The 12,945-nt window shown below is 42.3% G+C and overlaps 1 protein-coding gene across 1 annotated transcript; it reads right to left on the reverse strand.

Annotated features, from left to right (window-relative positions):
- Positions 1 to 552: 552 nt before the first annotated feature.
- On the reverse strand, positions 553 to 10,447 carry atxn1l (ataxin 1-like). Its single transcript, XM_031276576.2, has 3 exons — positions 10,324 to 10,447; positions 5,928 to 7,114; positions 553 to 2,797 (listed from the first exon to the last, which is right to left on the reverse strand). The coding sequence occupies exons 2-3, from the start codon at positions 6,990 to 6,992 to the stop codon at positions 1,364 to 1,366; spliced, it is 2,499 nt and encodes an 832-aa protein (XP_031132436.1). The 5' UTR covers positions 6,993 to 7,114; positions 10,324 to 10,447; the 3' UTR covers positions 553 to 1,363.
- Positions 10,448 to 12,945: the final 2,498 nt, after the last annotated feature.

Raw genomic sequence — 12,945 nt, forward strand, 5'->3', positions numbered from 1 at the left:
CCGACAATACAGATTAGCACTGCCTGCTGTTATGGAGACGTATTACGTCTCGCGCACGCGCAGAACGTACACTCAAGTCGGCGTCGCTTCGGTGTGTTCCGAGGCACGTTTTTGAGACGAGAGCCGACTAATCGGTCCGACTGCCTTTTCTGCCGACGGGTCGGCCGTCGGGTTGGTGTGTCAGAGCCTGTAGGCTAAATTGGCCTGCAGCCGCTGATGTATCAGGGTAATGTCTCATTCCCACAGGTAGCTTTGATGATGACCAGCCAGTGCCTCCTCCGTTAATTAAATCATTTATAATTGCATTAAAAGTCACCAGTCTGGTTCGGGAAAGCTTTGAGGTATAGTAAGGAGGAGGGAGGGTGTCGCTCAGGATGAAGTGATTCTCTAAGGAGAAAAAATTAAACACTAAGTGATGGATATCCCCAATGATGATACTGGAATGCAAGATATCTCTAGTTATCATAGAGAACAAGAAATTATTCCAATCATGTATGCAAACACACTCACACACGTTAGGGCCCTCAGCCTAAACCAAAGGGCATGAGCAGATTTTTTTTTTTGTGAAAAATGATTGCTGAACAGACACACTGATTGATTTATCACTATTTTGATTGTTGAAGACAAGTGGGACGTGCCACACTTGGCCTGAGAGAGGATCCTATTCTTTGCAGACCGGCCAGAGTACCAGAGTACGCCTGCTGACAGCAGAAGACTCCTGCCAGAGAAGCATAATGTAACATACACCGACAGTTAGCGCAAACAGTGCCAACATCACCGCAGGAGCCGCTGATGTCAGCAACTCCACTCTTTTTTGGGCAAATGCTTTTGAAGGAAACAGGATCTTAGGAATGGAGATAAAAGACCACTGGCTGGGATCTTTTAAATACATCAGAACCTGCAGAGTGGGTAGCTTCACTGTGCTACAAACACATTCTTTGTAGTCCTTGGTCTTTCAAAGAGATGGTTTGGTCAAAAAGGAAGCAAGAGTGTTCTGAATGCGATGGTAACCTCCAAGCATAGGTATGAGGAAGTGGCGACAAAGGAGGGAGGGAGGAAGAGAAATGCAGTGTGCAAGGACTATAGTAAGCATTTCATCCGCTACATACGTTCTACTCAGCTGTCCCTGTCAGACCTCAGCTGGCTGTGAATCCACAGGCTTGTATTCTTTGGCTGAGTAACAACCAGACCAAACCAAAACTTCTCACCAGATAGACAAAGATCTTGTATTTTTGTATATTTTAGGTGTGCAAAATCTCATACATTCTGAGGCTACATTCGCACTCTTTTTTCCTCTTTCTCTCCTTGTCAGACTCATTCTTACTCGTGGCAGTCTATTCTATAGTTGCTACCAAATGTGATGCTACTTCCCTGCATTAGAGCGCCCCTCAATGGACAGTTTGACCTCCTGGGGTATGAAAGAGGGCCTTGTGTGGCCGGAGGTGCTTAATTGAGGGCGTGGCCCTTCGTCTCCCTTCATACTGTATCTTTGGAGGCCAGGTGAGGACCAGCGCCTCTGAGAAGCACCTAGCGCAGCCTGCATTGCTCCCGTCCCTGCTCCTGCAAAAGCAGAGCCCTCTGTGTGCAAGTGGTAACTGCTCTGGCTCCTTGGATGCTCTGCTGAGGTCCTACTTGGTCTGATGGGCGTCTCAGGGTGCCCAACAACCCCTAAATGTGTGGCTTCCTCCTTATCGAGCGCATCTTTTTCCCCATCCCTCTGTCTCTCTCTGTGGATGCGGTCTAGCCTGAAATGAGACGGAGGCCGTGACTGCTGAGGGGCAGGGGGCCCCATGAGCTGGTGACCAGGTCCTGGTGTAGCGTTGGATTTGCTCAAAGTCCTGGACAGGTTCTGCTGTTGTTGTTGTTGCTGTGAATGATGGTGCTGTGGTTGTTTCTGCTGCTGTGGCTGAAGCTGCTGCTGCAGGGTGATGGACACACACACGTCTCCTACTTGCAGATGATGGCAGGCCAAGCCGTAGAGCTGGGCTGTGCGCTCAGGGCTGCAGGACGACCAGCCCTGCCCGAACACAAAAAAGGGGTGCTCCGGGGGCACATCGATGGTCACTTTGCTCTGCTGCTCCCCCACAGTGAAGTGAAGCGACACAAGGCCTGGTCTTTGCTGGCTGGCACGGATGTCCACCACCATGCTGGAGTCAATCTTGAGCCCCCCACTCACCTCAGCGCTCCGCACAAAGTCCTGAGTCTGCAGATCCTCCACACGCTTCAGTTCCCCAGTGGCCAGCTGGATAATGGCTCCCTTCATGAAGTGTGACGGGTTGGAGGGAGTCGAGGCAGGAGCGAGGCTTGAAGCTAAGGCCCGAGTCACATCTGCTGTAGGCTGGAGAGGAGGCTGCTGGGGGAGCTGCTGCTGAGCTGTGGTCAACTCCGCCCTTTCAAGGAGGCACACTCTGGCTGAAGAGTCAGAGGCTTTAAAGCTTGGGTTAGGGGAGGCCATGGTGGTAGAGGCATGGCTGGGTGAGGCATCATTAGCCTGTCCTGGGTAGTGTTGCTGTGGTGGTTGGGGCTGATGCTGCAGGTGATACTCCAAGGGAATAAGAACTGGTTGCCCGTTGGCAAGCATGACAGCATGGCCTGGTTGTCCTGTTTGCTGCTGGAGACCGGAGACTCTGGGATCATTGTAACTCACAGTCTGGGCCGCGTACGCAGTCCGGCCGGACTCTCCATGGACATCTCTGGTTCTCTGGGCCCCCTGAGAGAGGTTTAAGGGAGCAAAGGACACCTCTTTCCGCACTCCACCTTGGCTAGAGGAAGCAAAACGACCAACCACATGCTGTACCTGGAAGTTGATTAAAGGAATTAAGTGTTAATCAGAAAACTTTTAATTTTGCTGAAACACACAAAATTTATAAATGGCTTGTGACAACTTCCAACAAGACAGCCAAATGATTTCCCACCGCAGCAGCCTGAATTACAGCATGCAAGTATGAAATATCCGTTTAGCTCAGTAAATAAATATATTTTAACCATCTCATCCTTCGAGCCTCAAACTCACTCCAACACACAATTTCTAATGATGCGTGATATGCCTTAACATCACTCTTCTCATCAGCTTTTCTAACAGACAGGAAGATTGTTTTTTCCAGAAAAGGGAGACAACAGAAACATTTTGACTACCCAAATAGGTGGCCACATGTAAACCATATAGAGGCCATTTATAGCTTGTTGACGTCCTTTTTTGTAGCTAAAAAAGAAAAATGGCATTCTGGGTTTATTATTATTATTTGGTATTGTTAGCATTTCTCCCTATTTGGTTGATTGAAATAAGTACTTTGCCGTTAATCATGCCAGCCAGCACAAACCAGGACAAAAACAATTTGACTTATTTAGGAATCAACATTCTTCATTTTCCTTCACACCATCACAAAAGAAGTACTGAGGGCTTCACTGAGCATCTCCATGCAACCACAGATAACAGCTTTGGCACAAAGTGGCAATTGTGGCTGTGAGTGATGCCCAATTACCTATAGACCCACAGCACACAATAAAGGAAAGAAGTTAAGACTACATTTTACGTGTTAATTTTAGAGTGCCACAGCCACTGAAATTTCTAAAAACGAACTCAAATTATTATTACACTAATAAAAAGCATTTGATAATAGTTACTTGTTAGTGTTATTTTTCATTGTGTTGAAGTATTTCTGACTCTATAAATGCTATAAAGAAAAAAATGTTTTCTTAATCAACATGAGGATTGTAAATATTGCCCTTTAGTCATGCTGCTGCTTGCAATGTTGAATGATGATGATTTTCTTTGTATCTATTGATACTTCTTCCCTTATCCGGGGTATTTTCATTTACATGTGCACACTCGAAAAATGTTTAAGAAAGTAAATAAGGGTATAAATTAGGGCTGGGAGATAAAACGATCTCAATATGGGATCGCAATAAAAATTCCGGTCGATAACGATGATTAACTTGGACATATTTTACTCGATTTGGATAGATCTAACAGCCTATCACACAGCAGAAATAAACGCCATTCCATTTCAGAAGGTGGCGGTATTGCGCACCAAAAGTTGTTTGCCAACCGCCAAAAAACGTCAATAGAAGAAGAAGTTTTTGGCTTGCCCGTCAAAGTACACGCCATAGACTGTATATAAGAATGGACCAACAGATCCCGTTGCTCTGGGCGGAGACCAGTGAAGGCCAATAGAAGCACTTTTCTGGTGATGGCTAGCGTTACTGCGCAGCCTCCAACTGAGAGAGACGACGTAAATGTGCCATGAGCAACCTGTCTGAAAGTTGTAAGTCTTCTGGTAGCTGTGCCAAGAGAAATCTCAATCATTCCCAATCTTGCAGAGACGGAGAGCGTAGGTATATGTAAGGAGATAACATAGGCACAGGCTAATTATTGCTAACTGAAATGCTAGTTAACATTAGTAATTACACTTAAACAGCTAATGTGAGACGAAACTGCCTGCGCGCTTCTCCTGTACTATACGGTAATTCCTCTACTATGCGACAGTAAGTTGCGTGGTTATGACACAATCGTTAGCCTATTTTTACAAAAACGCCTGCTACGGAGCCATAACGTGAGGTACAAGGTAATGGAGCCTTTTATACAGTGTTGTGTTTCTTTAGAAATAAACAATGGACAAATAGTCTTTAAATGCTTCAGATGTAAAGTTATTTGCTGTCAAAGTGGCGCCAAAATGAATGGCAGTAAATGGAATGCTAACGGGAGGTGATGGCTTTGTAGCATTAAAATGGCGCCATAGGAGGTTCGCGGTGCGAGGAGAGGCTTACCCCCTTGCTCCTACGCAGAGCATTGTTTGAGCTACCGGCGGTGAAGAAATGAGTGGAACCGAGGGGCATGGGCACGAAAGCGACGGTGAAAGTGCACTTGCATCATCATCCAAAGCTGAGGAAATTATTGACAAAAAAGGTAACAGTCAATATAAACGTCAATTATATGGAAGTGGTTTGGATATCTCAAAAGCGACGAAACGCAGATTAACACGGTCTGCAAAATATGCCGTCGGTCGGTGTCGACCAAGACGGGAAACACAACCAATCTTTTCTGTCAGTTGAAAAGGTACCATCCCAGCGAACACAGCGATAGTTTGAAAATGCGGGCCCATGTTAACGTTAGTCTGCCCACAAGTTTTGTCCAACGTCCTAGTGGTTCTTCTGCTGTTAGCAGCACTAGCGGGGCTTAAAAACAATCAATCGTGTCGTCTTTTGCAACCATTGCCCCATATGAAAAGTGAATGTGATAGTAGTCACAGCTTTTAGTTTTATTTACATTATTTGCATTTACATTACTAACTTGTACTGTTTTGTTAAGGCAGATAAAGCATGTTTGTAAAGTTAAATGTTTACATTTAGATGTTATTCAATATATTCTTTTATCACACATATTCTAAACCAAGCCATGTTTGCACAGTTCAATGTTACATTATGTTATTCTATTTTTTATGTTAATAAACTATATTCTAAAGTTTAACTAATAAACCCTCTGGTTTCTTCAGGCTTCAGTCATTATCAGGATACTCTTCAACCTGGCAGCATTATCAAATTATATATCGTGATAAATATCGATATTGATCAATATGGAAAAAATTATCGTGATCATATTTTTTGCCATATCGCCCAGCCCTAGTTTAAATGAACAAGTAATCTGGTTTCTCCATCTCAAATTTTAACATTGTTCACAAAACATGAGCTGCAATATAATATTATACACATTCCATGATCAAAAAGGAGCAGGGAGAAGGAAAATCATATATATTACCTGCCCCCTGTGTATTTAGAAGTGTTAATTGGGTTATCTTTAATCCCTTACCAAGATAAAGGGTTTGCATTTATATGTTTCTATCACCCGTTTATCGGCTAAAAATTAGAATTTGGGAATAGAGATTACCAGGAGTCAAAAGTCAAATTAGGAGGCCATCAGTGTTTCTTACCTCCAGGTCGCTGTCTGGAGTGCTGCGCTGGCCAGGTGAGCTCCTCTCTTCCAGCCTTCGGTTCAGCAGGCCTCTGTCTTGGCTATATTCCTGGGCTGCACAGTTGGATGCTACCTGCAGCAGACGTGTATTTCTGGCAGTGTAGGCTGAATCAAGTACAACCTCCCTAGCTCCCTGCTCTTTATCACCTCCATTCATCTCTGGTTCATTCTCCTGCTGGGCACTGTGTGGGTCTCTGGAGGCAGCCCTGGCGCCCTGAGGGTGATAGAAGACAGACAACCCCCGAGAGCTGAGCTCTGTTGCGGGCATTACTCCTAGTGTACCAAGGTGCTGCTGGGCAGCTTGCTCTGAAGGCAGCATCAGCGGGACACCGCTGGATACGGCAACTTTGGCAAAGGTATGAGCAGCTACCTGGGCCTGGGGAGGTGGGGAAACAACACCTTCCTGTATGACCGATGGATAGGGAACAAGGTGGGACACAGCATGGGGCTGAGGAATGGTGCCTGAGGGAGAGATTAATGATCCCGGGACAAAGCCAGGGGTTAGAGCGTAAGGTACCGCTGCATAAGGGGAACTAACAAACTGGAGAGAGGAATGAGGGATCTGGGCATACCCAAGAGGAGGATAGGAAAGGCCTGGATGCTGCAGGAGAGGAGAGTGTACAGTGTAGGCTGGAGAGATGTGGCTTAACACTGGGTGAAGACTAGTAGGCGAGTAGGTAACAGATGGAAGAGCCACTTTGTAGAGCATACCGTACTGGTCAACTGGCACTGCTGGTATACCATCAGAATTATCCACTCCATAATGAAGCCCTGGCTGAGTGCGCAGCCACTCTCCAGATGGGGTCCCTCCTTGAGTGTCACTGTTGGCCGCAGAGTTCTGGATGGACACCACTTCATCTTCTCCAATACCACCACCACCAGCACTACTGCCACCACCACTACTACCACCACCTCCAGCAGCCCCAACTCCTACTGTCCCTCCAGCTCCACTGCTGTTACTAACTAGGAGGTCCCTCTTCTTAGGAGGCAGGCACTCCTGGTTCCGCTCCTGAGCTTGTTTCATTGCAATCCTCTGACCAAGCGAGTGGCTTTACTGTACTGCACAGGAACTGAAACTTGCAAGCCAGTCAGCCCGCACAGGAACCAGTTGTGAAATCACCTGGCTGACCTTGTCTGCCAATTCTCCTGGAACAAAGAACAAAAAGCAAAGGATCTATAAGCACACGGGTGCTGCGCATTACATTTTTTATACCTAGGTTGCATATTTTCCCATCACAATGGCACTAAAATGATTAATATACATGTTGAGTTAGATGAAAACAATAGTGATACGATCAATAGTTTCAGGATGGAAAGCATTAAAGCTATAGTGCGTGACTATTTCATATTTATAAATGTCTTTTACATTCAAGCCATTGGCAAATGAGTTGATACAATAATAATACTATAATACTCTCTGTATTTCTCAGTATGGCTATGTTTACAAAATGGTATAGTCCGGCGACATTCGCACGCAGCAGCTTTGAGTGATGCGTTTTATGTCCCTGCTGAGAAAGGACAACAGCGTTCAGCTTTGGAGACGAAGAGGACATAACAATTACAATTACCTCTTCTGAAGAATCCATGTTTTTTTTTTTTTAAATCCTCCGTGTCCTCCTTGATTTGACAAGATAAACACAACTAGCAACTGCCTGGAGGAGGGGTGGAGGTGATGCACAATCACCGAAGGCTTGCGTCATGTGGAAGCGCCGACAGTGTTGTTGTCATTACTTAGAATTGTTCATGGGGGCGACAGAAACTACGAACTATAGCTTTAATGGTGCTGCTACACTCATAGCATTGTCACTGTAAAGACAGAAATTGATGGAGAATGTTGTTACAGGTTTCTTTGAAAAATAAACCATTAGACAGGCCCTAATACAAACCTCATCTGCCCAAGATAAAAGATACTTAGAACAATCCTCATTTTGTTGAGTTAGTCTGTGTCCCTTTACAGAACATACTTGAACACTGAACTGTTCGGCTTTTTGGCTGTTTGACATTTGACTGATGCTCCCTGAGAGAGGTTAAAGGGAGCAAGAAGTTTATGTTGCCAAGTGTGAAACGTCTGACTACATGCACTTTAGCACACACCATGTCATTACAGCCACCTCTCAAACTGAAAGAACGCCATTAAACAGTTATGACAATATGTGATTTATTGCTTTTGGTTTGTTTTCCCTATAGTTACACTGAATAATATATTGTGGAAAAATTCTTGCAATATAACACATACTGCAGAATGTCTTGTGCAGTGATTCAATTGTAATCAAGGGCAACATTTTGTCATAGTATCATATGAGTCGCCCATCAGACCTGTGATTCCTACCCATCATTCACATACCTTGACTCCTTTACATCCAGTAGTTTGTTTTTATTTGGGAGGTTGGAAAAACCTTATTTCACACTGACAGTATCATAATTATTTAGGAGTTTGATCAACTCTTATTTTTTTACGCTGTATAATGTTTACATAATATAATGTTTTAATTCCATCAAATTTAAATTTTTCTTTAGATTCTAACTTCAGCCAATTCAGACATAGGCCTATTTGGTGTATTTGAAAATTTTAAAGTCTTAACTAGGATTTAAAAACTTCTGTGAGTTTGAACAAGTCTTAAATTGGAGAGCATGAGTTTAAATGACATACCCACCGGAGGTTTAAACACCATGGTCTTTTCCAGCATGCTTCATAAGACCCCAACATCTGAATTATCAAAAATGTGCAATGGGGACAAGGGCATGTCGGCTTTTCCTTATGCAATGTAAAAAGCTAAGATGTGGTTCATCATGAAATTCTAGTAAAAAATGTACACCCAAGAAAGTAGTAGGTACAAGTAAACTGCATATTAGTTACACTGAACTCACACATACAGTATGTAGATCCACACATCCACTGCTATAGCACCCTACAACCATCTAGCAAAATCATGTCTGACCACTGACACCATTACTTCTTGGTTTTGCGTAACATTAATTCTATTCCAACATAAAAATTAAAAACATGCTGCAGTACAGCTGTGACTGATCCACTAAGTCCTAAAGTAATTTATCGGACACGTTTCAAGAAGCAGATTTGCTTATTTATCATTAATTAAACTTGGAACATCTGGTGTTTTTTTTGTTTTTCTTCATCAATCAAGTATGCAATAACTCTCAAAACATGCTGCATTACTGGCTCCAGTTGCTTCCAGTACTGGACATTTTATTCTTTGTCGGCACAGTTTTTATTTTCTTATATTTTCTATTTTGTATCTTATACTCAGGGTTATACTTCACTGTTTTTATCCTTAATTAGACATATACAGGCTTCAAACAACATCTCTTTGTACAGTCACAATTAAAGTATCTCATATCTCTCTTTGGTTTATAAAGCACTGAATGGCTTAGGGCCAAAATGCATTTCTGATCTTCTGCTACATTATGAACCATCCAGACCTCTCAGGTCGTCTGGGGCTGCACTGCTTTCTGTCCACTAAACATGAAGAAGCAGCGTTCAGTTTTCATGCACCACATATCTGAAAAAAAACTCAGAAAACTGCAGGTCCCCTGCAACTCTGTTCTTTTAAATTCAGACTGAGGACTTATGTTTGACGCAGCCATTTTTTTTTTTTTTTTTTAAATCAAGTAATTGTTCATTTCTTACACTGCACTGTAACTTTGTTCTTGTATTTTATACCTGTCCCATTCTATTTAGCTTGTTTTTATTTTCTATTCTCTTGTTTTTAATTGCCATTTAATGTTTTATCTAAAGCACTTTAAACTACCCTGTTGTTGAAATGTGCCTCTCTTGTGATCACTCCATGATACAGACTCGAGTGGGTTCCTGGTTTCACTAAGCACGGTTGTCCAGAAAAGTCAGTAAAGCTGCTTCCTGAAACAAACCCCTGAACACCACTAGATATGAACCCCCTGCTTTATAAATGTAGTTATAAGTCAGAGTTTTCTTCCAGTTGACACTACACTTCAGAGTAACCAATATACTGTAAAATGTGTTTAAAAAGTGTTTGTTAGCTAGATAGCTTAGTGGCTGACTTGGCTAAAGTTAGCTCGCAACTTGGAGTCATCATTTTCCCGTAAACACAGGAAAGTGACAGCATGACACTTCGCACATGAACACTAAACGTAGATGGTGAGTTCAAATGACAGATAATGGTTTATGCGGCAATTTAATTATCACTATAATTTATCACTGGGCACCAGCCCAGAGGTTCCGGCTAGTTAGCCACACAGCTAACACAGTTAGCTAGCTACATGAACTGACTCAAGTCCTGCTCGACTCACATCTGCTTACAAACAACTTGGAAATGCGCAGAAATGCGTCTATCAAAGATAGTTCTGTTTTGTGGACTTACCTCCAAATGTCATCGCGAACAAGCGTTTCTTAATTAAAAAAAAAGTTGATATGCGGAGGGACAATTGAAGAAATCAAGGCTAAGGAGTCGAGCCCATTTCGAAGGCCAGCAGAGGCGCTCACCAATGACGTCACCACGTTTATTCAATTTCCTGTTTTTTCATGCATGATGCACAAATGTCCAGCACGTACCCGTTCTCTAATACATCCATGCACGTACCATGGATGTATAATAAGAATGGCACGTACACCAAGATGTAAATCAGCAAAATACGGTTACGCTTTACTTTTTTGTCCAACCTACATTCAACTAAACACAAATATAATACTCTCGATGCCATTTTAACAGAAACTAACAAGACCATGTTTTTTTTTTTTTTTTTAACTCTTTATTGTACAATAGTGATACAAACAATCAAGGCAAATGTGTTTGTACATTTGTCATAAGAAAGTGTTGACAGCTTTGAGGTAGAGACAATATAAACAACAAAACAACAAATAAGAAAATAAAAGTACTAGGGGTCTTTTTAGTTAACTAACAGACCATGTGCTTTTCTGGCAGAAAGATAGTAGCCTACAAAAATAATAGATCTTTCCCAATTGACACAAAATGCAACGGTAGTGAAACAAAATTATAAAAAGCATGGATCGTTCGTTTAAATGCATCAAATGTACATTCTGAAATGTTGTACAGTAGGGGAAGCTGGAGCCACGTGTACTAAAGGGATTATATGACATGGTTTCATACATCTGCATCTTTGGCCTTCTTCTGTAAATTTTCTTGAAAAAACACAACAAAAATGTCATTTCTGAAAACCTCCTGGTGTTATCTTTTTAATTACGATAAAATCATATCCACTGTAGATTGACTTAGCATTTCATGTTTGTAGCCTTTTTGTACATGACCATTTAATTCGTTCTGACATCTTTAGTTGCAGTAAAAAGCTGACTACAGACATGACAGGTCACTTTAGGCACACAAAACTTTGGCTGGATTAACGTAGGGAGCCCATATCGACCCCAATTTCTGTTTCAAATATTTTTATTTTTAAGCATTAGTGCAAAATAAACTGACAGAATAGGAAACTGCTTCAATTTTTTCACTAGGCTTATTTTGCGAAAAAGAAGAAAGAAGAGGGTGTATATACAGTCAAACAACCCATTCACCCGCCCACCCTGTTACTTTTGGGTTTGTGTTCAATTTGTGTGTTGTTCATGAAAAGAAATAAATCGGGGCCATACATTTTTTTTTTTATTATAAATGGCTTCAGTTTCAAGATAACCCTAATTCTCTCTAGGTGTAATGTGTCAGTTAGTTCTGTGATCCACAGCTTCACTAGGGGGACTTGTGCTGCTATTAGCCCACATATTGACCACAATTTCTATAGGCTACAGTATTCCAATGCTGAATTAACATTACCTGGCTTCGAGTGTGTCGATTTCTCTGTGGTAGTGTGATCAAACAAAACTTTCTTTAGGAATATGCACCATGTGAGTACAACATAAGCTAAAATAATAAAGTCTTAAAAAGTAGATTTTGCTTGTACTTGAGTGGAGCAAATTAATCAAATTGCCAAGAACAATTGACATGAGGTCACATGGTGAGATCTTTGATACAAACAAAAAGCTTCTGACCATATGGTTAAAAGGGCAGGTGTTGGGGCGGCCTCTGGCTCGCCTGGTAGAGCGCGCGCCCCATGTAGGCTCAGTCGTCGTCAGCGGCCCGGGTTCGGGTCCGGCTCAGGGCCCTTTGCTGCATGTTGTCCCCCTCTCTCTTCCATTTCCTGTCTAAATAAAGGAACAAAAAAAAAAACATCATTAAAAGGGCAGGTGTTGATACAGTAACTAAAAACACCTGGAAAAGGTCAGGGTCGTTTCAAGGCCTTTGGGGGCCCTAAGCAGAACAGTAGGCCCTTTTCACAGCAGTAGTTTTTAAATGTCATTGCAGGAAAAGCACGTGGAATTCATTACATTATGTTTGCATCACATTTAGGTGCTCTCTAATCTTAACAGCAATCAGTGCCTATGAAGTTAAATTTAGTTTAAGGTTTTGTTTTACTTAGTGTTTCATTAAATAAGATTTGGTTCTGCGGTTACCAAAATCTTATGTTATGTTATGCTATATTTTACAGATGATGTTATTATACCACAATAAGGAACTAAATGTTATACTTATCATCTGCACCTGTGTTAAACACTCAGGTAATGGGATTGTCCTTCAGCCACAAGATTAGCGGTTCGATCCCAGGCTCCTCTGGCCACATGTCTCAAGTGTCCTTGAGCAAGACACTGAACCACAAGTTTCCCCCCGGGTGCTGCTATGTGGCTGTCCACTGCCCCTAATGCTTAGGGTGGGTTAAATGCAGAGACATTTCACTACATTGTACTGTACACTTGTATGTGTCTTCTATTCCTATGATTCACCTTGCATAGTTATGTAAAAACTTAAATCACTTACAAATCAATACTTACACATCAATTTCACTTAAAATTGGGTCAGTAGCCAGAGTGTATAAGCAAGCTTGTTGAGCCTGACTGCCATGATGTGAAGTTGTGTTCCATCCATGGTTCAGTCAACACTGGGGAGGTCCTCAGAAATCAAAAGTTTTAAATTCAAACCAAT

Source organism: Sander lucioperca, chromosome 3, assembly GCF_008315115.2.
Source record: "Sander lucioperca isolate FBNREF2018 chromosome 3, SLUC_FBN_1.2, whole genome shotgun sequence".
Taxonomy (NCBI): domain Eukaryota; kingdom Metazoa; phylum Chordata; class Actinopteri; order Perciformes; family Percidae; genus Sander; species Sander lucioperca.